General features: G+C 53.6%; 9 protein-coding genes across 9 annotated transcripts; 3 read left to right on the top strand and 6 right to left on the bottom strand.

Moving 5' to 3' along the window:
* Window positions 1-483: 483 nt before the first annotated feature.
* Window positions 484-1,605, bottom strand: HMPREF1541_00931 (uncharacterized protein; the record flags this gene model as incomplete). The annotated part of the gene is made up of 3 exons (XM_008713232.1): window positions 484-1,196; window positions 1,346-1,372; window positions 1,419-1,605. The coding sequence occupies 3 exons, from the start codon at window positions 1,603-1,605 to the stop codon at window positions 484-486; spliced, it is 927 nt and encodes a 308-aa protein (XP_008711454.1).
* A 3,347-nt stretch (window positions 1,606-4,952) lies between these two features.
* Window positions 4,953-6,770, bottom strand: HMPREF1541_00930 (uncharacterized protein; the record flags this gene model as incomplete). The annotated part of the gene is made up of 2 exons (XM_008713231.1): window positions 4,953-6,498; window positions 6,544-6,770. 2 exons carry the CDS (start codon window positions 6,768-6,770, stop codon window positions 4,953-4,955), a joined length of 1,773 nt encoding a protein of 590 aa, XP_008711453.1.
* Window positions 6,771-8,186: 1,416 nt separating this feature from the next.
* On the top strand, window positions 8,187-10,312 carry HMPREF1541_00929 (uncharacterized protein; the record flags this gene model as incomplete). The annotated part of the gene is made up of 8 exons (XM_008713230.1): window positions 8,187-8,435; window positions 8,488-8,567; window positions 8,733-8,746; window positions 8,793-8,999; window positions 9,093-9,168; window positions 9,257-9,639; window positions 9,691-9,924; window positions 9,972-10,312. 8 exons carry the CDS (start codon window positions 8,187-8,189, stop codon window positions 10,310-10,312), a joined length of 1,584 nt encoding a protein of 527 aa, XP_008711452.1.
* A 109-nt stretch (window positions 10,313-10,421) lies between these two features.
* Window positions 10,422-11,059, bottom strand: HMPREF1541_00928 (uncharacterized protein; the record flags this gene model as incomplete). Its single annotated transcript, XM_008713229.1, has 2 exons — window positions 10,422-10,661; window positions 10,871-11,059. 2 exons carry the CDS (start codon window positions 11,057-11,059, stop codon window positions 10,422-10,424), a joined length of 429 nt encoding a protein of 142 aa, XP_008711451.1.
* A 514-nt stretch (window positions 11,060-11,573) lies between these two features.
* On the top strand, window positions 11,574-12,998 carry HMPREF1541_00927 (uncharacterized protein; the record flags this gene model as incomplete). The annotated part of the gene is made up of 2 exons (XM_008713228.1): window positions 11,574-11,701; window positions 11,750-12,998. 2 exons carry the CDS (start codon window positions 11,574-11,576, stop codon window positions 12,996-12,998), a joined length of 1,377 nt encoding a protein of 458 aa, XP_008711450.1.
* Window positions 12,999-13,477: 479 nt separating this feature from the next.
* HMPREF1541_00926 (uncharacterized protein) lies at window positions 13,478-15,802 on the bottom strand (the record flags this gene model as incomplete). The annotated part of the gene is made up of 4 exons (XM_008713227.1): window positions 13,478-13,700; window positions 13,750-15,098; window positions 15,151-15,255; window positions 15,302-15,802. 4 exons carry the CDS (start codon window positions 15,800-15,802, stop codon window positions 13,478-13,480), a joined length of 2,178 nt encoding a protein of 725 aa, XP_008711449.1.
* A 1,013-nt stretch (window positions 15,803-16,815) lies between these two features.
* On the bottom strand, window positions 16,816-19,794 carry HMPREF1541_00925 (uncharacterized protein; the record flags this gene model as incomplete). Its single annotated transcript, XM_008713226.1, has 1 exon — window positions 16,816-19,794. One exon carries the CDS (start codon window positions 19,792-19,794, stop codon window positions 16,816-16,818), a length of 2,979 nt encoding a protein of 992 aa, XP_008711448.1.
* A 777-nt stretch (window positions 19,795-20,571) lies between these two features.
* On the bottom strand, window positions 20,572-21,045 carry HMPREF1541_00924 (uncharacterized protein; the record flags this gene model as incomplete). Its single annotated transcript, XM_008713225.1, has 1 exon — window positions 20,572-21,045. The coding sequence occupies one exon, from the start codon at window positions 21,043-21,045 to the stop codon at window positions 20,572-20,574; it is 474 nt and encodes a 157-aa protein (XP_008711447.1).
* An 878-nt stretch (window positions 21,046-21,923) lies between these two features.
* On the top strand, window positions 21,924-25,190 carry HMPREF1541_00923 (uncharacterized protein; the record flags this gene model as incomplete). Its single annotated transcript, XM_008713224.1, has 1 exon — window positions 21,924-25,190. The coding sequence occupies one exon, from the start codon at window positions 21,924-21,926 to the stop codon at window positions 25,188-25,190; it is 3,267 nt and encodes a 1,088-aa protein (XP_008711446.1).
* Window positions 25,191-26,603: the final 1,413 nt, after the last annotated feature.

Below are 26,603 nucleotides of genomic sequence, written 5' to 3'. Positions count from 1 at the left end.
CGGGTACCGGAGCCAAGGGACGACTCCGGTCACAGAACAGAGCAAAAGTTGAAGAGTGTGAGTAATAGTGTGTGGTGCGGCAGCGACAACACGGGGGAGATCGGGTTGGGAAAGAATAGTGAGTCGAATGCTACTTCCCTCATCTGAATATTTATGTTAACGTACAGGTCGAATATCGGCACGGCGCCGGCGAAGCTATCTCCGCTCTTGGGCTCTGTTTCTATTTATCCCTCCATGAGGGCCTGACAAGTAAGAAATAGGAGTATCGTGTGCCCGCCACATCATCATCATCATCATGTCTCCGTTGCTGGTGGACGTCCCACCTTTGTCTATTCTCCAACCACACTAGGGATACATCCGGCATGCTGAACAGGGTGCTTTGCTCGATAACGCTCTTAGTGACGGGGAGCTCCTGGATGCTCGACAGACTGGCTATGTCATCAATCGTTACGTCGTTGTTGCTGAATGGTCTTGGAGGCTTGCTCATTGGGGCAGCGTTGACTCATCATCTTCCTCCTCTGATGGATCTTTCTTCCAAAAGAGCCACATCAACGAGACGCTGAGTTTGAGGCCGGCGGCCAGCCAGAGGGCACCGGCCATGCCGACAGACGACTTGTACATCTCGCCCCCAACGATGCCACCAACAAAGAGAGCGATGATCGAGAACAGTCGCTTCTCTTGGCGCCTCTGCTGGTTGAAAAAAAAGTCAGTGATGGAAGTGCTCTCACACCAGCATCTCCTCAGATTGTACAGATCAGCGGTGAAGTCGTGGTAGAGTGTGCTGAGCACAATGGTCGGCAGCTCAATGATGCCGAGCGTTCTGCTCAGCGTAACTTGACCTGCGGCTCCAAAGGCGAGGAGGGCAATCGGACAGAGGTCCAAGAAGTTGCGGTTTTCGAGCATGCTTGACTCGGTGTACTCTGTCCTATCGCTCCCAGACGAGAAGACGCCAGAGATGTAGGGTAAGTCGGAGACGAGATTGAGGGTGACCAGGATGGCTGATATGGTAATGAACATGGCCTGGAGGGCGAAAGAGGCGGAGAAGACCCATCGACGGCGGGAAGAAGGCTGTTGATGGAACGAGGTGGGAAAGCGGTGCAGGGCACTGAAGAAGAGTGTACCGAGACAGAACGATCCGATGGACACAAGGGACTTGTAATATTGTTGCTTGTGGCTGGCGTCCGGCTGGCCAGACACTACACTCCTGATTAGTCTGTGTCAATGCATGTGACGGAGGGAATGCATCTAGAGAGGAGGTGGAGAACGGGCTTCGACTGTGAGAGACTGCTAACAAGCGTTTGAACGGCAAGAGTCGTGCCATGGGTCATTACAGGGAAAAACTCACATCCGAGAGCAGCGAAGATCGTGTTGCCTGGAGAAACGTCAAACGAGCTTCAAAGGTCGGTGGAGCAACATACCTGTTTGCATGCCAACGAAACAGTTCCAGGAATTGAAAGCGACACTGTCTATCAGACCGGAAGTGAAGAAGCAGATGAGGATTGGCAGTCCCATCCATTGAATATCGAGTTCTTGGCTGAGGTACTTATGAGTGTTCTTCGCCTGATCACTCACTACGCTGAGGCGCTTCCTTGTTATTTTCTCCATACTGGAAGATCGGGAAGAGGTATTGGGATGGTGGCGGGTGCGAGAGTTCTGACGAGTGGTGGTGGGCGAGTTGTTAGTGAGAGTTGAGGTGCGTGACAAGGCTTCGCCTAAGGGTTCTGGTCCACAGTCTCTTCTCCGGCGGTCGCTCCTGTCGGGGCGATTGAAGTCGGCGAAGGTCAACATCGTGGAAGGGGGCTGTGGTGGTGTGCTCGAAGCCACGTTATACGGAAGGCGAGATGAAATGTTGAGGATATCACAACAAAGGGAAGGCACGAGCGGCGAACTGTCGTTGTACAAGACTGACCTCGATTTGAGGTATGCATCCGAGGAGCAAGGCGAGGAGATACTACTGGCAGCTTATCACATTTCACTTTCTTTGTCTGATGGGTTATACAGGAAAGAGAAGGGGGTGACTCAAGGTTACTGCCCAGGCTTGGTGCTATCCACACGGTGCTGTCAAAATGTAAACTTGTGTCGAGAGCATAGTCATCCTCCGACGTCGCAGACACAAGATAGGCTGCATGCCATCTTGGAATTGTGATGTCGCTGTCGAGCACTCTTGGATCTCTTGGACTTTGCTGCTGCACCAGTCGACAAGGCAGGTGCTTTGTGAAGCCGACGGGAAATCGGGTTGGTGCATTGATATGTCCAGAGAAGAGGAGGCCAATTTGAAGGTTAGGCATGTTCTCAAACGGATGCTGCGGGCGAGCGACAGATCGAATGTCCCTGACGACAAAAGCCATACCAAGCATCAAACCCCTGTCAACGTCGCCAGATCTCATCTCGGTGCATGACTATTGCTGAGCCTGTCGCTGGACAAAGAAGAACGTTATCGTCTTGGCTAAGCGTCGTCTCGAGGATGCCGCAGAGATAAGCTCCATTCCCGACAGATCATTGCTTGACCCCTGTTGGAATCCCTGCTGGCGATCCGAAAACTATGCCCATTTCCAAGGCGCTTGGGGGTGGGGACCAATCCCCGTTTTCGAGGCTGTGCGCCAAAGGCTACGTACGTGGTGCTGCCACTCGCGCTCTCCAACTTCATCTCATTATCCAGCGCCACGCAATATCCGCCGCCATCCCACAGTGACAGCATGCAAGGTGACGACCAGTTCGGTTTGTGTGACAAGCACATACCTACGACTAACTTCAAGAAGTGGCTGAGCCTCCTACAAGCGGCCAGCGATGGAACAAAAAGCTGCAGCCTGCCACAGTCTTTCTCCACGCCCCCACGCCGACGCGTACTGCACCTGAGTACTCCGTACGGAGCGCGGAAAACGGAGCACAGTTTCTCGCCCTCCCACGAAAGCCTTGTTTTCTCGCGGATCTTGGACATGCCAGTCGCGTAGATCGCCCCCTTGGCTGGATCCGCCTCATCGCCGGAAAGAGCACAGCCTAGACTTCTTCGTCCGACCTGAGCCTCCTATCTCTGGGTGAACCGTTCAAGTACTCCATACGGATATGATAGCGTTGGGAGATCAAGACCGAGATCGACTCGATCAATACGCAGTCAGAACTGGGGACTGCTTGTGACACAGCAGCTGCGCCCTGCCCTCTCACTGCATCAATTGAAGCTGCGAAGCCCGTTACTGACGCCGTTGACAGCATCAGCGGTCTCCCGTACGGTGCCTGCTCCAAGTGGAGATTCCAGCAACCGGAAGCACCCCCACGACAAGTGCCCTACATACGCCATATCACATGTCACCGCTCCAGCGACTACGGCGGTACTCCGTAAACATAATGCATAGCGCAGATGACGAGATTGACGAGATCTTCCTTGATGGCAGCGAACATCGTGCCCCACTGCCTTGATAACACCCATCGGCGCCTGTCGCTAAAGATGCCACAGCTGACCACGTAAGAAGCGTAAGTCTAGGTCTGGCAATAGTAGAGGCTGGACTACTGTCGCCAAGAATAACTGGCGACATCCACGACTGACGACATCCACCCCGACAATGCTTCTGCTGTTGTGGCGACCACACTCGGCATGAGCATGGTGCCGTTGCCTGCTTTCACTTCAGTGTGCATCGACCAGGCACGCATCGATGCGGCTTGCCGCATGTGTGCAATTCCAAATTGCGAGCTGTATCACCTTGATGCTGCTGAAACGCACATCTTGGCAGCACATGCCCTGCAAACCAAGAAGCAAGAGGAGAGTTTCAGGTGATCTGCAGTCACACAACACCGTTTCACTCTAACCACAGCTGTACGTCCGTCCTGACTCGGCGACACGCTCTCTCTCATTTGACGACGACTCAGTGCCCGTTCTCAAAGATTGTCCACCTCGTCATAGCAAGATTCCTAACGCTCAGTGGATCAGTACGTCTTATCAGAACCGATTTCAATTTCTAAAAGATAAGCCCAACTGAGGGCAGATATCATACGAGTCAGAGCGGAGGAACTGTCGCAGCAATTCAACATCATGCGCTACCTTCAATCGGCTCTATCCTGACGCAGTCAAAATCTGTTGTCCCTACCTTCTAGGCAGACACCAGTGAGGTGTTATCGCGTCCGATGCATTCAGAGCATTAAGATAGATATGCACAGTCCAGAAGATAACGCCTAGTTCTTGGGTGCGTCGTGATGATAGAACATTCTGCTTCCAATCCACGGAAACTAGGGATTCAGTGGTCTCCCATACTCGCAGGCCGCTGTTCCAACAGACCGGTGGCGCCTTCTTTGACCGGTCTTGTAAGATCATCGACCTCGTCCCCCAAGTATGGGTCGGTAGCCTCCTCGTGAGGTTATTCATAGTGCTTCGAAGTCGGGCATAGACGAGTCCGGAGTGCGTCGCACCCCACCCTCGATTGCCCTCTGACGCACCCCTGAGTACAAAGCACTATGCGATCTACAAGCTGCCACCTTTCTCTTCCTCTTCCCTCCACCCCGTACAGATATCCAGGTCACCAAGTGACGTCGACATACCGGTCATTGCCAGTATAGGCAAGACGCAACATTCTAACGATGTTCTGTTCTGCGATCGAGTCGCCATCGGTTATACCACCGCCAGGGTGCCGGCTATCACAGATGGTACTGTTCTTCGGCTGGGAGGCCCCGATTACGGTTGGCCGGTCACGATGTCCGGGGCTAGGGTTGTCCACCTCCTTCTTCCGCATCTGGCATGAGCAAAGCGGATACAGCAGATCTAAATTACGCCATGCATGAGAGCCGTAAGCACACGCGGAAGCGAAGAGTAGGAGAGATTGTTCATGTTGGTGTGTTCACAGAAAAAAGGGCACTGTAGCGGATGGCACTGTCACCTCAGTACCAGAATGTGTAGACCAATATTTGCCCACTACTATTACTATCCTCAGCTCAGTCATAGACGACCTCTCTACTGCTTCCAGTACCTAGAACACCCGTCCCTTGACCTGATGTATCTTGCTCACATCAAAGTTCTTGATCAACAAGATCCAAAGCAGTGCCAGCCCCATGATCGATGTGCCTGCAATCAGCATCCTCTTCTGAGCCACGCCGTAAGCCTGCTGAATGGCCTCTCTCGTCGGCGTGCCAACGGCGTAACTGAGCTGCACGTCCAGCGAGCCGTAGATATCGTCCAAGTCGGGCAGGGCGTCCTCCGGCAGTAGGCTCGCAAGCGCCTGCGGGAACGAGTTCGTCCAGATAGCTCCGGAGATAGTATTGCCAATGGCACCACCCAGCCAGCCAGTCAGGCTGAGCAAGGCGAGCACCGATGCGATCTGCTGGTGCTCCACTGCCGCCATGACGGCGATCTGCTCGCACAGGATGATGATACTGCCGCCGATGGCGATAAAGATCTGGCACATTACCAGGTAGCCGACGCTGGTACCGGCGTGGCGGAAGTGGATCATGAGGCCCTGACCGAAGATGTAGAGCGGCACGGCGATGAAGAGCAGCCAGCGGAAGTAGCCTGTCTTCGAGATCACCAGGCCGACGAACAGGAGGAGCAAACCCGAAACCACGTCAAAAGTGCTGCTGACGTAGCCCGCTTCAGCAATGGTGAGGTCCGTGACAACCTGGAGAAATGAGGTAAAATAGGAATTCCAGCAGTAGTACGCAACCTGGTACGTTCCAGCGAGGAGGCAGCCACCAGCTACGGAGCGATTTGTCAACATGTTAAACGGTATGAAGGGCCGCTCGGCGAGGTAGCGTTCGTGGACTCCAAAGAGCAACAATAACGCGAAGCCAACTGGGAGCATAGCGATGATGTAGCTTGAGCGCCAGCCTGAAGGCGCGGAGTCCGCAAGGGTGAATGGGAGCAGGAAAGTGACCATACCCGCCGCAAGAAGGACTACACCGATAGCATCGAACTCCCGAAAATAGTGCAAGATGCTCTGTACCAGATTCCTCTTGGTGTCTTCCTCGATCAACATGCCCTGCTGCTTAGCTTTGCGGAGGTTGAACTTGAGCAGGATGAAAAGTGGTAGAGCGACGAAGGGTAGAATGATCGAGAAGCATCCAAAAGCCCATCTCCAGCTGATCTGCTCGTAGAAGCTTTCTGCCGCCTTTGGACCCGCAAAGGCGCTGATGATATATGGCGAGGAGGTGAAAGCGAAAGCCAGTCCTCGGTGCTTCAGACTTGAAGCGTCGGCCGTGATGACATCGATACAGTAGATCATGCCTGAAAAGCCAATGCTATAGAAGACTTGAGCCGCGCAGAAGGTCGACAAATTTGTGCAGACGGCCATGAGTACAAGTCCCAGCGTTGAGATTCCAGCCATTGTCAAGAAGCCCTCGGCCCTGCCCCAAATATCGAGGATCTTGGCCATTGGAATGTAGACAGCAGCAGTCATGGAATTGCTCACAATGTAAATGACTGTCAGAAGCGAGTGCTCTTCAAAGGAGCTCGTAACGAAGGGTGTGAGGTTCCCGGTAATGGATCCTTGGAAAGCATTGACGAGGTAGAGCGACCACATGCTGGAGATCGTCAGAAATGCATGCACTTGTTGGACTGGTACTCACCAAACGAAGGCCAGGATCAGTGAAGACTTGGTCCATGTCAAGGTAACTGCCTCGACGCTCTGCACACCCTGCTGAGCGGCCATGGAAGGCGTGGTAGCTTCTTCAACCTTTCGCACAGCATCAATTTCACCAGCATCATCCGTTGGGGTCAAGGCTTGTTTTGTTGGCTCCTTAGATTCTTCAAGGGCATTAGTGTGATTCTGAAGCTCGCTGACTCTGTTATCCATTTTGAAGATGCAGTATAGCTCGGGGGCTTTGCTGGTCTTCGGATGGCTCAAGAAGGAGCTGCACACAAGAGTGAGGGATGAAAGTCATATTTGACACTGTCCAGCTTCGGCTGCAATCTTTCCGACTTACCTGATAGAATCCGCCGTTGAGACTCTGAGAGGCAGCTCTGTGGTTTGAGGTTCATTCCCTGCCGAGCCTAGGGGACGCCACACCCAGCTCATGAGGAGCGAAGGAGAGCCTGGATTCGATTGATAAGATAAAAGCTCAGATCAAAGTTTTCTTAGCTTCGTCGTATGACGCGAGGAGCGCCGAATGGTCCCGCTTTCAGGTCGCTGGGGGCCCATGCGCCCTCAGAGACTGTGTGCGAAGCATTAGCGTGTGCCCGGAATGGCATAGGCATATGGACAGCTCGGTCGTCGGAAGGAGCGTTCTGTACGCGAAGAAAGCGGGAGTAGAGGGCCGGCTTGCATCGACAGAAGCGAAGGATGCTGCGGGTCCTCCGTCTGTCCCGAGACGGAGCACTACGTCCACATATCTGCACAAGCTTGAGATTCTCTTCATGGGCCACACCCGGGTGCTTCAAGGTAAGCCGTCTTCAACCTAGGTCGGGCCTTCGGGGGGCTACATTTGGCACGTCGGAGTTGTTCAGTCGGCAAAACACTGCCAGTATTGGAGAAGAGGGCCCACAACCGCGGAACAAGCTCCGGGATCAGATGGAGCTTGAGCATGCTTGGTCACTAACGTATCTTGGCCGATAAAGAAGAAGGATCTTTTGCAAGAACGTAGGAGAAAGAGCTACTCAGCAATCTGCGTATCGAGCAATGAAAAGCTGCTGCTCCAATTGCTGCGCTAGGTACTCGAAGGTTTGCATCATGGTGAGTTGGCTCGCACCTGCTTGTTTCAAGTTTGCCCATTATGACTTGGCGCCAAGGCGTTCGTTGGTTCTCAGCTGGTTGGCTGGCGACGAGCGTTGCTCTCATGATTATCACACTGCTATACACGTGCAACAGTCCTGGCTACAAGTATCTCCCATCAGCCCACCGTCGTGAGCAGACATGGCTCAAAGCGATACTAGTACCTTGCAGTGATATGCAGTCCGCTTGGCGGAAGAATCTCGTCCGCGAAACAGGTGGGCGAACGATGTCGTGATTGAACCTTTAATGGCATCATCAGCGATCGGCTCCCCCATCCAGCACAGCGGCTATCCTCATATGCCGGTTACACTCCATAGACCCTGGGCACGCCTCGAAAACGTGTCTCGCATGCAGAGGTGTGGATAAGCTCCGGTGCCGTGCGCCGGAATGAGCTTGAGTCACCAGTGAAGCCCAGGATGATCCATTTAAAAGACGTGCCGCTGCTTGTCGTCGGCAAGAATCCTGGCACAGGCTTGTTACTCGTGTTCTTCACCTACTAGAATGACGGAAAAGACCCTTGGCTTAGCAGGGCTGGATGACAGGATCGAGGCAGGTGCTCAGAGTCCCCCTGCGACGACACCTCAAGCTGCATCAGCACGCTCTTCCGATCTCGACGACAGTTGGGACGTCTACCATCAGAATGCTGACCAGGAGGTCGTTCCGGCCGAAGCAAAGCGCGTCTTGCGGAAAATCGACTTCCGCGTTGTTCCTATTTTAATTCTGATATACTTTCTGCAGTATATCGACAAGGTAAATCGCTCGATCACGGCGAAGGTACCGCTTGCTAACGAGCTCACTCAAGAACGGAATCAACTATGCCTCAGTCTATGGGCTTCGGGAGGGTACGAACCTACAGGGACAGGATTTCAGTTGGTTGGGCAGGTATGTGTCCTTGCGCATCTCGTTGCTATTCCACCTCAGCCTCGTCATCCATCAGCCACATGTTGTTCCTTGAACATGCTGCCACACACATAGTTGTGTGTTATACTTCTACACTGCTGTCGAGTCGCCAAGAAATATGCTGATCTGATCAATCCATGTATCCAGCATCTTCTACTTTGGTAAGATAATTCACTCATCTCTCCATCTGGTCTGACCGCATTTCAGGGTACCTGGCATCTCAATTCCCCGCCGGCTATATCATCCAGCGCCTTCCGCTCGGCAAGGTTGTCGGTACCACAACGATAATATGGGGCATCATCCTCATAACGACTCCGGCATGTACCAATTTCGCCGGGATCGCAGCCAATAGATTCCTCCTCGGCTTCTTCGAGGCTGTAGTCAATCCTGCGTTCGTACTAATAATGTCGATTTGTATGTTTGAGCCCCTTCTGAACCGGCACTCGAGTACTGCTCTATCGCCTTGTACCACCTACTGTTCTAATGCAAGTTAACTCGTGGCTTTAGGGTATCGAAGCGCCGAGCAGCCATTGAGACTTGAAGCATATTATTGCACCAATGGAATCGCAACTATGTTTGGCGGGTATGTTCCTCTGCTCCTAACTCCTCTAGGACATCTGCCACCACTCTCTATTCCTCTCAGATCAATGCCGGTACTAATCTATTCACAGCCTTATTGGCTATGCTGTTGGGCATATAACCACCGGTCTACCTCGCTGGATGTACATCTTCCTGATCCTAGGATCACTGTCGATCGCGGCTGGTATAATCGCCCTTATCTTCCTGCCTGACCTCCCCTCGACCGCCAAGTTCCTCACTGCACCGGAACGCGCCATTGCCGTTAACCGCGTCGCTGCGAACCGTCAGGGCATCAAGAACCACCACTTCAAGCGCTACCAGTTGTGGCAAACTTTCCGCGACCCCAAAACATGGATTCTCTTCATCATGGCGACGGGTGCGCAGGTCCCGAACTCTGCTCTGACCAGCTTCGCGAGCATCATCGTCAAGAGCTTCGGTTTTGGGACTCTTGGTTCTCAGTACCTTCAGATACCAGGTAGGTTGTCCGATGTCTGTAGTTGACGGCTGGGAGCTGACTGTGACGCAGGCGGAGCTGTGCAATTTTTGGCCTTGTTGACGGGTGGATTCATCTGCACACACTACAAAAATGTCAGATTTATAACGATGATCGTGGCGAACAGCATTTGCATCCTAGGCGCCGGGCTCCTGGTGGGATTGCCGGATTCCAACAGGTGGGGCAGACTGGTGGCGCTGTGGTTGTGCTACTTCCAGGGACTAGGATTTAGCATGAGTCTGACGATCGTGAGCTCGAATGTTGCTGGTAAGTACAGCCGAAGGTTCTGCGCCGTGAAACTGACAAGAGAAAAGGATACACAAAGAAGCAACTCACCGCCGCTATCCTGTTCACCGGCTACTGCGTTGGCAATATCATCGGTCCACAAACATTCAAGGACTCGGAGGCACCACGGTATCACTCTGCATATATCGCTATGCTTATCGGTTATGTGGTCAAGCTTGTCGCGATCACGGTCTTGTACGTATACATGTACTTGGCCAACAAGAAGCGCGACCGCGAGCAAGAAGTTACAGGAGATGGTGGCGAGCACCTGCAAACAGAACGTGATGCGAAGGTGCGGAGGGAGGGCATCGAGGGAGGCATGCTTGACATGACGGAGCTTGACAACAAGGCTTTCAGATACGTGCTGTAGAAGCTGGGCCGCCCACGCGGCCCCGTGAGGAGTCCCTAGCGTTCTACTGTGATAAAGAATGATGCTAGAGCAGCCAGAACCATCATACATGAGCCTGGCCACAGCAGGCTCAAGACGCCTTGCTAGTCTCTACCTTGTTCTTATCGGCAGCCTCTAGGATCTTGCCAACAACTGCAGCGATCCCTTCCATTTCCTCTTCGGCTGTTAAGCCGGCGAAGCTCATGCTACATCCCACATAGACAGGGTGATTGAAACGCCGGGCGAGAATCTTAGATAGACGAGTGGCGTAGTCTATACTTGATCCTTCAGTGGAGAGGGCGGTGCTGATGGCATTTTGGGCGTCAAGTCTCTGAAGTTCGTAAGCTTTGACTCTGAACCTGGGACAAATTCACGACCATCCAGACTTGCATGATCGCATCGAGGGCACGAGTAGTATTGTGAGTCGATAGTAGAACAGTACGATGCGCAACAGCAAACTGGCATTGAGGCGTGGGGACTTGGCTCAGCAAGCGCGATGAATTGTACATCATAGGTGGGCCGGTTGGTGGAGGCACTTACATCGGGCATGGCGTAGACAAAGCTGCCTAACGGTGGGTGTGTGGACGAGCCTTCTCCGATGGTGCTGGTCGTCAGGTGGATCATAGAGCAGTTTCCGAGGAAGGTGAGGTGTGCTTGCAGTGTGAGGTGTAGATGCCGTGGTACCGGGAATGATAGCTCCACCGGCCTGTAGGTTGGCAAAATGGCCATGTCGCTTGGCTAGCGCTCGACTGTTGATGTAGAAGCGAGGTGGTGAGAGATACGCATCAGCATAAGGTGACCTGGTACACCGTGGTGTTCTGCTTGAAGCTGTCTGGTAGATGTTGTCGCTCTGGGTCGTCGATATAGCGATAGTGGCTCAGCAAGGATGCAGCGGGAGGCCTTGGTCACAGTTCGTCCAGTTGACGCGATTCATCAAGTGTTTGGAGTAGTAAGTCAAATGATAAAAGATACAGGAAGAATTCAGCGGAGAAGTGTTTGCCTTGCTTGGCATTTTTCCGCCTTATCAACCAGTCCTAGGTTGTTGCCTTTTCGGAAACCTTGAACAATCTCATTCGGCCCCTTGACCTTTCCAGGTACAGCGCTTTGATCTTTTGACCTCAAAGGTGTGCGCACAGGCAAGCGCTACTGACACTAACTTCATGCTGTGCCCAACAAGTGAGCACATTCATATCATCCCCCAACGCTGCTACTTGTCAACCAGTGCTCCTATTCCGTAGGAAGAATGGCAAGCCATGACTGCGATGCTGGTCACAAAGAGACTCATGGCGGGGACAGTGAACGTGAGTTTCATGCTGCCCCGGAAGACCTCGAGGAGCGTCGAGTGCTCTTTGCAGCCATTGACTCCTTCCAGTAGGACGCTGCCCACCACCTCCATCACCAAACTAACATGAATCATAGTCAGTACCGCGCTACAAGCCATTACAATGTCACCCACCGCCGGCGGCAGAACCTTTACGCCTTGCCATCGTCGCAGTGGCAGATACTCGCCGCTCCGCCTTTCTCCCTCCTTGGCACCTTATCTCAGGTCGACGACGCCATAGACCAAAACGCCAACCTCGCTGACGCGATCGTCTCTTTTGCCACAACCACCATAGGCCTCCCAGCATCACCAGCCAAAGACCACCCCCTCAACTGGCGCAACACCGCAAAACCCTCCGACCATGCAAAAGCGCATTCCACCCTCCGCCAATTCTATCGGGACTGGTCGGCTGAAGGCTTCGCCCTCGAGGTCAAACCCCTCCTGGACCTCATCCTAAATGATCTACACAACCACCTCCACCTTCCCCAGAGCAGCTCCCCCTCCCCGCCACCCTCACTACTGCTGCCCGGTGCCGGTCTATCCCGGCTCCTCCTCGCTCTCACCCTTGCCGGCTACCACTGCACGGGCAACGAAATCTCCTATCACGCCCTCCTCGCCTCCAACTACATCCTCAACCACACCCGCGTCGCGCACGCCCACACGGTCTTCCCCTTCTGCACGACCTTTACGAATCTCGCCTCCCGCTCCTCCCAGCTACGATCGTACACCGTTCCTGATGTGCACCCCGCCACCGCGTTCCAGGAAGCACACGAGCGCGGAGACGCGGTGGGCGAGATGGGCATGGCAGCGGGGGACTTTGTAACGAGTTTCGGGCCGCGCGACGCGGACAGTGCAGGTGCGTACGACGGCGTCGTCAGCGCGTACTTTATCGACACGGCGCCGAATCTCATCCGTTACATCGAGACCATCCGGCACTGCCTTCGGCCCGGGGGCGTCTGGGTGAATGTCGGCCCGCTGCTGTGGCATTTCGATGGCCGCGGCCATCAGAGATCGGGCGAGGATGGAGCTGAGGAGGACGGTGCTGGAGCAGCGGAGCTGGAGAAGGAGATGGATAGGAAGAGGAGGAAAGCCCAACACATGGCGAGGGAGGACGCGGGGATCGGCGAGCCAGGTTCCTTCGAGCTCAGCAACGAGGAAGTATTGCTGCTGGTCGAGAGCTATGGCTTCGAGATCCTCTGTCACGAGATCCTGCCCGCTGACTTTGTGGGTGAAGGGAGTGGTGGCTCGTACATACAGGATCGTCAGAGCATGATGCAGAGCCGATACCAGAACGCGCATTGGGTAGCTAGAAAACGCAGCGAGAGCGCCAGGAAAGACCACCAATGAGATTCGCATCATCCGAGAAGACAAGCGTGTTTGAAGACATAATTTCATTCCGTTTCTTTATTCATTTGACCTTACCCTCCTGCTCTATCTGGTGTGCCAACAATCGATCGCTTCCCCATTCTGCTTCGCTGTGGGTGTCAAACAAGCTTAGCCCAATTCGTCTCGTTCCGCTCAATGAAGGGGTAATAATCCAGCAAGTGTTCCTTTTCCGTGCCTGAAAAGCGTCACCTCAAATTTGCTGCTCAGACAATCTCCGTATACTCATCTTTCATCGTGTGCGCGTCTCGGGTCGACCTGAATCGTATCGTCTTCGATTGACTTTGACCGATTTTCACTAATTGGACATCGACCGAGTTTCGCCATTGATCGTGGCGGTGCTTCATCTGATGACAGCTGCGTGTCCTTCTCCGGGATTTATAGCCGCTCAGGCGCTGGCGCGGTGTCTCGGGACTGCCAGAGGCTTTGAAGGCAATTGATTTTTATCGGAACCTCGCAGTGCAGCGGCCCATAACCTCTCCTTGGCAGACAAGCTCGGCGTTGAACTCAGAACCGTCCAATGTCAGGTAAATATCAAAGTACACCCTGTAGAAGGTACCCTGGGGGGTGTCCATGCGCTCAAAGTCCTTCTCGAGATTCTTCCGGGATAGATCGGAGGTTAAAGTGACGACCTCCTTGATACGGGGATCCTTCGTGTACTCGGGGCTAGAGATCGTTAGCAATACTCAGCATTTGTGGTAGTGGGACAGCTTACCAAACATCCTCGTCGCAAGCGTACAAGATATCCTCGTACATCAGAGTAGCGCCCGGAGCAACCTGTCTAAAGAATGAAACCTTGACCGGTTCGCCCACCTTGACTCTCTCACCCTTCTGCACGAAGATCTGGCGGGTGTATTTGCACCGATCCTTGCCATCAAGACTGGGCACACGATACTGCTCGGGATGGTGACCCTCCTTGAAGGGTTGTAGGGTTGCCATAAGATAGTGTCGGCGAGCAACACGAGAGGTGACCACCTTCTCGGTAATACCGGCCGTAACGGCACCCTTGACGATCGCTGAGACCGAGTCCATGGGTCGTACGACTTTAGATTGGAATTGAGGAGGTACGTGGAGCTTGATCTGCTGGAAGAGGTATTCCGAAGCACCGAAACCACCAACAACCAAAACGTGCTGCAAAGACCGGTTCTGAGCCTGAATGGCGATGATCTGATTGCGGACAAGCTCAAGAATGCGGTTGACGACTGGCTCGAAGCACTGGAGGATTTCTTCGTTGGTGAAGGTCATGTAGCCTTCTTCAATACCAGCTTCAGGAAATTCGGCTTCAATACCAACGTCGACGGCCCACTTTTGACCATTGTTGCGGAAATCGGCCTTTATTCTGTTCTCGAAGTCCATGATGCACTTGGCATACACACGTCCTGCAGTCTTCGAGCCGTCTGGGAGCTTCATCTTGCGGATCTTCGCCCGCAGAATATTGGAGAAATTGCGGTTCAAGGCGGTGGATCCACAGGAATCACCAGAACCCGCAGTACACTCAGCGACTGTGAAGGGCGTCTCTTCCTCAACCTCGTACGCGATCAAATCGACAGTACCTCCACCACAGTCCACAATCAACACTGCATCATGGACTTTGAGGTTGAGCAGACCGGTTTTTGAGCAGAACATAGCAGCAGCTTCGGGCTCGGTAATGAGAGTTAGACGGTTGTCGTTATCGTCGCGAATAAAGCCAGCTTGGATTGCAGCTGCTCTTGTAGCTGCCTTGCCAGCATCGTTCCAAATGGCAGGCACGGTGAGGTAATACCGGATGTTACGCTCTTCTCTGTTGAACACTTCACCTAGAGTTTTCTGCAATTGAACGCGCATGGCCTGTCGCAGCTTGAATAAATAGTCGGCAGCGACATCAATCTCAGACTTCCCAGGAGGTAGAGGAGGCAGGTTGATGGGGTCAATATAGGTATTTCCGGACAGCATCAACTGGAGCTTGAACCACTCGACCTTCTGTACACCTGGTTTGGGATAACCGGTCGGCGCAAGGGCGTCAGCAATATCGGGACCCCAACCAACTACTTTCTGATACTGGTCATAATAGAGAACGGTGGGAATCTGCGATTGTCAATAACCAAAGAGCTGCGGCATTGGGTACATATAAAACCACCTTTTGCTTGGTTTGGTTGCCTGCACCTGGCCACTCCGTTATAATGTCTTCTTTGGCTTCCGTGTTTGTCGCAAAGGCGAAAGCAACACCGGAAAATGTCGTGCCCTGAGAGTTTAGCAATGAGGTGTGGAATTAGTGGAAGTGGACTTACGAAGTCGATGCCGACGATAAGCTGAGCCTTGCTGCGGTTTGAGTCACCCGCAACTTCGGCGGGGCGGCCAGCGACATGCTGAGAGTTCATGTACTGCATACCACCCTGTTGCGGCGGCGGCGGCTGCTGCTGCTGCATTTGATTGTAGGCACCACCATAGCCCGGAGGCTGTGGGGGCCCCATTTGCTGCTGCGGCGGCGGCGGGTGTTGATTCATGTAGCCTTGAGTGGTGTTGATGGGCGCGGGGTGATGAGCGAGCTGCTGTTGACCAGGGGGCATCGGACTCTGGGGACGACCGGCGGCACTGTTATATGAGTAACTGGGAGGGCGACCCAGTTGCTGGGGATTCATAGGGAGGCTAGTCTGGGAAGAACTCGGAGGAGGAGGGGTGCTTGCGGTAGTCGAGGTGGAGGCGTTGGAGGGATTGACGGTGCTGGTCTGGATGTTGGCAGCGCTCTTGCGTTTGGAACCGAAGCCTAGGCTCTTGAAGCGAGAGCTCATGACATCGACTGCGAAACCAAAGAAAGGAAAGAGTGTGGCATTAAGGGAAATCCAAAATTAATGGGGGGCAGTGCCTGGAGAAGCTGAAGAATATCGTAAGACGCAGGAGTGGGAGGTGAGAATGCTCAAGCGCGGGTGTGTAAGTTGGTAGTCAGAGCGCCAGGTGGGCTGGGACAAGCGAGCAAGTCACCGGTCTCTGGGATTTCTGGGTGCCCCTCCAGGCGGCGGGCTCAAGGAAATGTTGTTAAAAATTGCCAGCTAGCGCCCGTCTGTCGGAGACTGAGCGTCCTAAAATGTGAAGGATCGCAAATCTCGGGGAACTAGTCAAACAGATCGTGCCGTCAAGATTAATTATTCGACGCTGGCACGCCTCAAAAGAGATAATTCATGCGACACGCCTTCGATATGCGAGTTTTAAGGTGTAGTTTCAATAGTCTCATGTCACTTTGTGATTTCGGCGTACGCAGAATCTGCGGCTCCCGTAAGTTGGGTCGCCATCATGCTTACCCGCAGCTGGGGCGAGAGCATTAGTCTATCTCACTTCTGTTCATCCCTCGTGCATGATGGCACAAATGTTCAAAAGCTGAGCAGTGGGGGCCAAATGACCGCCTGCCCAGGCCTTGCCCTACAGGGTTGAGCCCGGGCACTGGCCCGACTTGCAACAGCCATGCATTTCCCCAGCCATCGCCCGTCATCTTCAGCCACCCACCGACGTGCAACTCTCCCTTGTGCTTTGTCCTCCGTGATGGTCTCGTATACTAAAGCACCCTTTCCTGCCCAGACTACTGCTTGCGGAGATGTTCAACCTGTACAGCAAATAGAGCTGCAGCGCTGCATCTTGGAAGCGTGCGTTGCTGCCTGCTGCTGCTAGGTTGCCGATCGCCGCCATTGACGCCCCCATGTCTCGCATCTTGGCGGCGTGGACCGACCTCTTTCAAATCCGCTGTTGACAAGGGGCAAACTCTACAGCCACCGCAACCGTTCTGCGGTCAACCAGATATCGATCGAACCTTCTACAGTTCGTCTTTGACGCTCTTGCTAGTCGACGACGACTCGGACGCTGTGCTGCTCTTGGTCGCCTTCACCGGCTTTTTATTTTTCGATTTGGTCTTCTTGCCACCCTTGTTCTTCTTTGGCATGTCCTGCATGCGAATGGTCTTCATGATGGCGCTCGTCGCTTCGTTCTGCAGCTGCTTCGCCCGGGATTCAAGCTCCGCCACAAGTACTGCAGGGTCGTCATAAGGTCCAAGTTTGTTCTGCGCAGCCAACTTGTCATCGAGCCACTTTTGAACGATGTCTCGCGTGGACGTCAGCGACGAAAGGTCTTCCTCAGTGTACTGGTATGGCTGGAAGATAGGCATGTCCGCCTCGGTCTCAGATGGCTCCTCTGCAGATGCAGTGGAGCTGTACGGATCATCGTCAAGGCCGTCGCCACTGGATGCTTGATCAGTGCTGGTGCTGGTCGCGGCGGTGCTTTCAGTGACAGCCGCCGCAACCGAGCTAGCACTCGAGGCGGCATCTTCTGCTGCCTTCTTTATGCTGTTCTCGACCATCTCGATCGTGCCTTTTATGCTCTGCAAGCCTTCCTCGAGCGCCCTTACCGCCTCATCGCGCTTGCTGTTCTCTTCCTTGCGCTTGAGCACCGGGTCCACTAGCTTGCGGAGCCCCTTCAGTTTGTCCTTGAGATCTTGCAATTTAGCATCACTGCCATCACCATACAGCCACTCAGAAACAGCGGAAAGCTGTTCGGAAAGCTCCTGCCGCGCTTCGTCGCTCGATACGGCAATAAAATACTTGTCTTCCAGATAATCTCTGGCGCGGTAGGTGAAGGCTTCTAGCGTGTTAAGTGCTTCAGACCTGAGAACCACGGTGCGATCGGAAGCGTCAAAGTCCATCAGTCGTTCACGGATTCGTTGCAACATTCCCTCTGGTGGTCTGTTGAGGCCAATTGGGCGAGACTTCAGCATGAGTGGAATCACAACTTCGGTTGGGGTGGTCTTGGCAGCATTCGCTGAAGTCGCCGACCGCGAAGACGAATCTGAAGCAGACTCACCTGCTTCGGATGGCGAAGCAGCGGACATGGTTGATCCCGAGCTAGTAGGATCGGATACAGGCTCTGGAGTCATTTCGGCAGGGTCGGCGCCCTCGGCATCATTGTCGATCAAAGGCTTCTGATCCTCATCTTTCTTACTCCCGAATCCGAATAGACCCTTGACGTTATCCAGCACGCCTCCCTCCTTTCCGTGCTCGGACTTGCAGCTGACAGTCCCAGATACAATCTCTGCAATGCCATCCAGCGGGCTTAAGCGCACATTGAAGACGGTGCTGATATTTGCCGGTATGCATCCATATTTCTCTTTCAGTTGTGCAACAGATTTGGTGACGTTGTTGGCTTCGACTTCCGAAACTATTACATCGGTATCTCTGCCCTCGAGAAACTCGAATTTGACATCTTCGAGTACCTTCAGGGGCACTTGCTTCTCTGCGCCGATCTGAGATAGAGGAGTAAACAGTTTCTGCTGACGGTCCTTTCCATCGGAGACCCACTTTAGAGTAACGGAGGAGCCCGAGATATCGTGAGCCCGGATGTCCTTGACGCGGAAGCTTGTGCTGAGAGACGCGGCCCGAAAGGCAGCGCCCAGAACAGCCGCCTCATCAGCATTGACATTGGTCTTGATCTTCTTGGAGCCGCCAGCAGCCAATTCAAGGTGCTTTTGCACAAATGGAGTACGCACTGCACCACCATGAAGAATGACAGAGTCTAGCTCTTCAAGAGTCACACCAGCAGCCTCGAGTGCAGCGACTAATGGACCTTTGACTCGTGCGGCGTAGGCGTTAGTAAGTTCTTCGAAGCGATCCCTCGTCAAGCTGTACTTGACGTTGGCGTCTTCATCGTAGAGACCTTCAAGCGAGGCATGCGTGGCAGAATTGGCGCTCAAAACCTGACGTAAACGCTCGGCCTCTTTCCAGATACGAGCCATCGACTTTCCGTGGCCTTTGATATCATTAGGTTGGACATTTAGAGCCTTCAGCCGCTTCTGCTGGACAAATTCGCTGATCATGTCCTCGACAATAACATCGTTGAGCGAATCTCCACCGAGTGTCGCATCGAAGGCAGTTCCTAGCGTAACGACTTCCTGAACGGTCTGGTTGCGCTTTGCTGGGCCCTTAATGGTTCGACCCTGGAACTTGAGAACTGTCGCAGTAGTAGAACCGGCACCCATATCGTAAACCAGATGATATTCAGGCTTCCCTCCATCAGAGACACTATCGAAGGTCCGAGTGGTGGCATAATTGAGGCCGACCGCGGTCCCATCGCTCACGAGACCTAGGACTCTGAGACCGGCCAGCTCTGCAGCAAGCTCGATTGCCCGCTTCTCTTGCGCAGTATAGAATGCTGGATACGTAATGACAGCATCGCTGACGAGTATCCCTTTCTCGACTGCGGCTTCTGCGTTGGCTTTGATGTTCTTGAACTCCATAGCAAGTAGTTCTTCAACCAGGAAGACATCCCTCTTATCGCCAACATTCTTGCTTTTGATCCCTACGGTCGCCTCTTTGCTTCCGGAGTCCGCGCGTTGCACAGGTTCGAGACCTAGACTTGGATATCGAGAGGCATATGTTGTAACGAAGTCTGATTCGTAGGCAACTCCAAGCAGTGGCTTGAGATTGGGGAAAACATCTGCAGGGAATCTTGCGGCAAGAGCTAGGGCGTCACCACCGTACAGTCGCTCGGGGAATGCGTCTCCATCTTTCGCCTGCGCACGAGAGGGTTTGAATGCAAGTGTCGCTGCTTCTTTTCGCTTAGAATCCTTCGTTAAGACAATGTCAATTGGGCTGCCAGGTTTGGCGATCGCAGCCTTTAGATAGCTGGTGCCGAGGTCGACTCCCAGGACAGCAGAAGCCGCTGACGCCGTCGAGCAGATGAGAAGGAAAGCAAATAGAGAGAGCAGGACGTCAGAAGACCCTTTCCGTCGTCCGGGGAAAATCATCTTTATCTGTCCTAGAGACTCCAACAAAATGACGAGCACAGCACAACGACGGTCTTGACAAGCTAAGGAGTGTCGAAAAGTCGAGTCATCGCACAGGGCATCGCATATAAATCTCGGATCAATGCCAATTTAGAGGACACCTTCGCTGCTTCACAAATATCAGACCCGCTGTTCCCCAGAAATTCTGCCAGGTGTCTTCTCCAAAGGCACACCGCGGAAGAGCTTCACCGCCCGCAAGCCACAGGGGTCAATCCTTGGCAAGGCTGGTGGAGGATGCGGCTGCCCGCTCCCAAGTAGTCCTGTCGTTAGGTATCTCAGACTTAATTCTCGTCCGCTTTAGAGACAAATCTCTGTCATGTGTACATCTATGCTCTCCGGAATAGCATCAAAGCACCTGCTTACAAGTTGGTAGCGACGTAGCTGTCCAACGCTTTACAGTTGCTATAAATTGTGGTTTCAGGATCGTGGAATGCCTTAGACTTGATATAGCTCATAGTGGGCGTTCGCTAAGATACGACTCCATCAAGCGTCAGCTCTTTGCAACCTTCATTATGCTCAGCGACTCCAAAGGAGCAATCAACGCGATGATTCGTGCCGGTCTGGGGAATATAGCAGAACTGCATTTATACCAGGATGTGAGTTCAGTGGAGTTGATTGCCGATGCTGCTTGGTTGGTTCGAGCCGGTTTTGACCTGATCGCAGTGACCGCGAGCAATGGCGCCGTTGTCTTGATAATTTCCAGCGCGTGAACGCCATGAGCGAGGCGTATCGGTTCACTTATAGCTTTTGTCGTCTCCATGTTCTGCTGGCTGCATTCAGGGCGTTCTCTCCGTCAACCAAGACACACCACCCCTCACCGCCGACTGTGCCGTCTTCGAAGCCGCCAACAGCGCTCTCAAAATTCTCCCTGGCCCACTTCAAAGACGAGTCATCGAAGCTTCCCGGCTGCAACCACACAGCCTTGACGCCAGCCTGCTTCGCTTCCTCAAGGACTTTCCGCGTTGTTGGTGGTGGTGTCAGGAATGATAACGCGGTTTCAGAGGCCTTAGGCAGATCTCCTACCGAGGGAATCGTAGGATATGATGTGGATTGCAAGCTGATGGACTGACGACTGGGATTGATAGGGGTGACCGGCAAAGAGTGCACGTGATACCAAGCCAGAATCCGATAACCGAATTTGGAAGCATCCTGAGTGGCGCCCACAACGGCGAAGCTGGGGGTAGCGAAGAATCGACGAGCCGCTTCTTGCATTCTGGTGTTTGGATGATTTGAGAGGTCGGCAGATTGTTCAAAACGGGTCAAGGATGAGGTGTACAATGGTTGCTTTCTAAGTGGAAGTGGTGAGCGCTAGATATTGTGGCGCATGTGTAGCGATCCTAGCACAAATCTCTCACGCAATCAGTCAGCGACGAAGTAGAGTGGTCACGCCTCGGTCAAATCGAGGACGCTGACGCGGCACCAGCCACAGACCTGAAGAGCAGCAAGGTCTATGGCGTCGCTCTTGACCTTGACAGGCGTTGTTCCAGAGGCCCGAACCCAAACTTCGTGGTGCAGTCGAGGATTTGGTTCGAAGGATCCCTGTATAATGGAGAGAGCGGCTGAGACTTTTGTGGCCGCTGCCTTGAGGAAAAGCGAACGAAACCACGGAACTGGCGCAGCGGCCTTGGGAACCTCGGACGGGTGGTACCGTAAGGCTGTTACCATCTTCCGGAACTTTGGTCTGTGCTACAATAACCTTTCAACAGCAGAAATTGGCCTTCACGACGCTACCCATAACGATACGATACAGACAGGCGAACCCCCATTCCACCTGTGCTAACCTCAACAGGCATGGCTAAGCTCAGGCTGACAGCATTCGACAGCGCTTTGCACTGACGTGCGGTCGGGAACAGCAAGAACGCCTTGGGTGACGCAGCCCAATCGCAGCTCTCGTTCTCACCGGCTTGGATAGTCTAGCATTGAACACATGTGGGCATTGACGTTCGAAATGACTTCCATACTCATTAACCGTAGCGAATGGCTGCGACAACCACACCTTTCCTCCCCATCTAGCTCTCTAGTCTTCCCATGCCTTGAGGTCGCCACTCCCTCGCTATACCTGAGGCATCGGTTCAGGCATTCACTTCACAATGGCTACACCACTTTCCGGCAATCGCTCCACGCCGGTAGCGCGCTTCAATACCTACGAGGTATCCAACTACAAGATCAAAGCTGAGATACAATCTGCGCAGCGGACTCAAGATGACCTCCGCCCACGAACCTCTTGGCCTCATAGACCTATGCGGAACTCGGACGAAGATACCGACTTAAACCTGTCAGCTTTACTGGGAAGATCACTGCCGGCCGACTGTGCAGAACGCACAGACTCGGTTGATAATTATCGAGACCTCGAAAATGCCAACCTAGACCGCACCTTCAGCTTCAATTCGCTGTCGACCCTACAACGAGCTGAAGAAGCTGCGAGACTGAGCCAGTACCGGGACTCCCCCGTATCAGCATGTATGACTGACCGCGTCCCACTGGACATCAAGACTGACAACCACGACCCGTGCCCTCCTCTTAGCGTTTACACGCTCAAACAGAAGCGCAAGGACGAGAAGAGGTTCCTGAAGAGGCAGAAGGCGTACTCGAAGAAGACCGATTCTCTGGATATCAACGATGTTGCGTCAAAAGGCGGCTCAGATGAGACCAGATCCCCTCACCGCGCCGTGTCCGATCCGTCGTATAGACGCACCAAAGAGTTTGCAACCAACATGATTAAGAGGCTGACCCTCAACAAGTCGGCTCGATTGACGCACCGTCCCAAGTCCTCGCCCGCGGAAGTTCCTCATATTGACGGCTTCGACTCCAAGACCAAATTGCACAACTATCTCAACGAATCTTTGCCGGAGACTGTGTTGGTCGAGCAACCACCTGTTGAGATCGCTGAACTTCCCGGAAGTTTACCCCCATATACTCTCTATGATGAGCCCATCAGCCACGCCAACAACGGCGGCCAGTCTACTCATATACACAATGCCCCCGCTGTGCCTTTACAGCGAGCAACTTCAGTACACTCCGGTCCATGTTCTGAGCCTGCGCCGAAGATGATGCGATGCGATAATTGCGAGTTTGGCATCAAGCATGAAGATCTTTATTTGCAGTGCTTGACCTGCAACCAAGGGGACAGAATCATCTGTAATGCCTGCGATGCCTCTGGTTTTAGCTGCCGTCATCAACTCCTTAGAAAGAGGAGGAACTTTCTCCAGGAAGTCGATGGCGTATATCGCAGCCACTCTTCACGTTCACCATCACGTGGTCGGCCATATGAGAGTCGCAGATCGATCTTAGACCGACCTCGACTTACGAACATTATCGATGCACATAAGGTAGAGCTTGAGCCCAATGCGCCGCCTGCCCGAAAATCCGACGCAGACAGGAGAACCCTGGAGACCAAAGAGCTAGAGCTGCAACGCCGAGAACAGGATCTCCAGCACAGAGTCCGAGAAGCCGGGCTTCGTGAGCGTGAGGGTTTGTTGCGACTTCGAGAAGCTGAAATCGCCGCGAAGGCTAAGGAGACCGATAGCAAGACTAACACCGACTTCATGCGCTCGTGCATGGAGATGGCTGTCTCCCTGGGAGCTCAATTTGCGAGCATGAGCAGATCGCCCTCGAACGCGTCCACCACGCCTTCGTCGCCGGTAGCACCACGTAGTGTTCAGCCATCCGAGCCATACTTTCCAGGTTCATTGTTGTCATCATCAACGTCCGCTCTGGCCGCGAACGAGGGCGGGTTTCGTTCTCATGTCGCGACCAAACGCAAAGCTGGAGTAAACGGGGAAGTTGGTCGCTCAAGCTCCGGTTCTGGCAGCAACAGGCAGGCATCCAGAACTCCCGCTGGACAGTCTTGGGACGATGGCAACGGTGATGAAGGTGACGAGGCCTCCGGATCACCAAAGAAGCCAAGACATGAGGCAGAATCTGCTGCTGCTGACAGCAGCACACTCTATGCCTGTCACTATTGCAAGTACGATCCTTCCAGATATTCAGACCGGAACATGCAGGAGAAGGGATATCGAAGCTGCTCAAGTGGTTATTGGCCCGACATCTCACGGCTTAAGCAGCATCTGTATCGTGTACATTGGCGTGGCAGATACTGCGGACAATGCTATGCTGTGTTCAAGACTGATGAGGAGCTCAACGAGCATCGACGATGGTTAAGTTGCGAGCCCAAGCAGTGTCCATTTCCGGAGAAATTCGATATGGACGTGCATGCGGAAATCAAGAAGAAACGTCCCCAACAGTCAGCAAAGGATGTTTGGTATATCCTGTACGATATCCTCTTCCCGGGAACACCGCGACCTGCCACGCCTTACGCGGATCGAACGAATGAACAGCAAGCCCCAAGTCCATCCGCACTCACGGCCGAGCCGAACAGGCAAGCTCTTGAGCAGTTGTTTGAAGCGCGTCTAGCTCAGACAAACCAAGAATGGATGACTTCTGAGATGCGCACATATCTTCGCGAGCAATTGAGGGAGTCCATGGCCGACCTTGTTCGCAGTATGCAGTCGTCCGACAACCCTGCGCCGGGTCCTGCAACTCCACAGCGCTCAGCTGGTGGTCCTTCCAGACCCCGCCTTCTGATTCCAGAGCAGTCCATCTCGTCTGTCTCTCATTCTTCTCAGCCAGCTTCAGCGGTGTCTGCAACGAGCGCGCACTCGGCTTCTAGTGCGAGGTGGCACCATTTCCCAAATCACAGCCGTACTCGCAGCTTCAGCCGGCCACTTCCTTCTCGAAATTCGCCCAGCTCCATTCATGTACCGGATGAGCGGTTGGTGCTCGAATCTGCCCTGACTTCGGCAGTTGACACCACGCCATCCGAACACATCTTTAACGTGCCAACCCCGCCAGATCCAGAGCATGATAGCTGGGGTCCGGGGTCGAACAGCTGGGAGCAAGGGGATGAACTTGGCCTTGCCCTCTCTACCGATGGTTTCTCATTTCCATTCAGTGACCCCACTGCAGCGACGGACAACCTGGTCTACCGAGAGAGTGCGTCAGCATTGAGTGATTCGCAATTTCAACCAGTCAAGCTTCAGAGCCTGCACGATCCAGAGACGGGCGGCACCGTTCCGACCCAACTCAAGGCAAAGCTCCCATCGGAAGCATCTATCGACTCTGGGTATGGCAGCATGCACTCGAAAGGATCACGATTCGTGCCGGCGCAGCCTGAGATGCCTGTTGCAGCCAAGGTTGGATGGCTTCCGCCTCTAACAGCCCCGCACGTATCCCAGACCGAGCATGAAGCAACGGCCATGCTCAACGACTTACCTGTACCGGATAGTCAGATAAACTACGGGGCGCTTGATCTGTCGTTCGCGGAGTTCACGGCTGGTGGTGGGTGGGATCTTTCGTAGAACTTCTGACAATGAACTTGCGGCCGAAGGTGGCTAGCTGCTTTTCTGGATATTATACGATGAATGTTCTCTCTTTACGTCAGCAATGGCATATTCGTTGATGCTTAGGGATGTTCAAAGGCACTTTATTCTAGCCAAATAGGGTTGAATATTGACTGGCGTGTCAGATAGAAACAGTCCCAACTTATGAAGAACGGGTACAGCGTTGGATTTGCATAATACCTCCTCGCGCAATGGTTCAACGACTTGACTCTTTCTTGACTCTTATATCATCTCATTTTACGTCTGGTGCTACGCTCGCCCTCTCACATATCCCTATCGTGGCTGCGGCGTCGTAAATTCCCCCCTCGCAGATCACTCGTCTCATGGATCTCTTCCATGCCCTGGTGCGCCTCCACCGATTGGGGCCCCGGCCATTGATATTGACTTCGGACGCCTGACCCGGCGACATCCGTGCATTGGCCATAGTAGAAAGCGGACTTCGGGCGCGATTTCGTCGAGAGGCGCGTCTGTTGGTCATTAATGCTAGCATCTGCTGGAGGCTAGTAGTGCGCGTGCGCGTGCTCGTGTGAGACACGCGTGCTGATGCGAGCATGACGCATTGCTCTTGATGGGTTCTGGGTCCACGAACAAGTTGGGGTGTGGGGTTTGTCTTGAATTGTAGTGTGCATGCCTTCCAGGAGGCAAAGTCCCCACATTCATATAAAGTATCAGTCATTTGGCGCTCTGGCCAACCCAGTACAGGAATACTGGTGTTGTACTGCAGAATAAGGTTGATGGCATCGTAGAAGATGACAAAATGTCAAGTCTCAGCCACGAATGCGCCGTCCCCAAGCAGCGATGCGTTCGAGATGCGGATGCTGTCGCTTCACGGTGTAAGCGTCCTCCGCCTGGGGGTTCTCCTGGGCGCGGGCGGCGGCACCGTGGAAGCATTCGATTTGACGCTGCTGCCAATCAGCCCAGCGCTCTTGCTGAGTGCGCATCTGGCTGGTCATCTGGCTGGTGATTTTCTGATGCATTCCCGTGCAAGGGCGTTGAAAGGAAGAGCTGCGTGAGCCGACGGATGAAGACAAGGATGAGGTGGATGTACCGGTCGAGGATAGGCTTGCTCTGGCGGGGGAGGAGGACATTTTTGTCGTTGTAGATAGACCTATAGGTTCTGGGAATGGAACGTCTGCGCCTGAGTCTGGTGAATTTGAGTGAAAGGCACCTGGACGGTTGTTATAGATGGGGAAGGACCCGCATATGTAAGCGGCGGAATTCGTCTGGGATCATGTATAGGCGAGGCTAGAATGTTGCGTTCGCAGTAGCGTGGCCTCCATGGCTGAGGCTAGTAGTATAGCCGCCGTTGCTAGTAGTGTGAGCAATGCACACGCGGAAGACATGGGGTGGGATCACGCAGCACATTGCAAC

This window comes from Cyphellophora europaea (assembly GCF_000365145.1).
Source record: "Cyphellophora europaea CBS 101466 unplaced genomic scaffold supercont1.1, whole genome shotgun sequence".
NCBI classification, from domain to species: Eukaryota; Fungi; Ascomycota; class Eurotiomycetes; order Chaetothyriales; family Cyphellophoraceae; genus Cyphellophora; species Cyphellophora europaea.
This window is presented reverse-complemented; position numbering and strand designations above follow the sequence as displayed.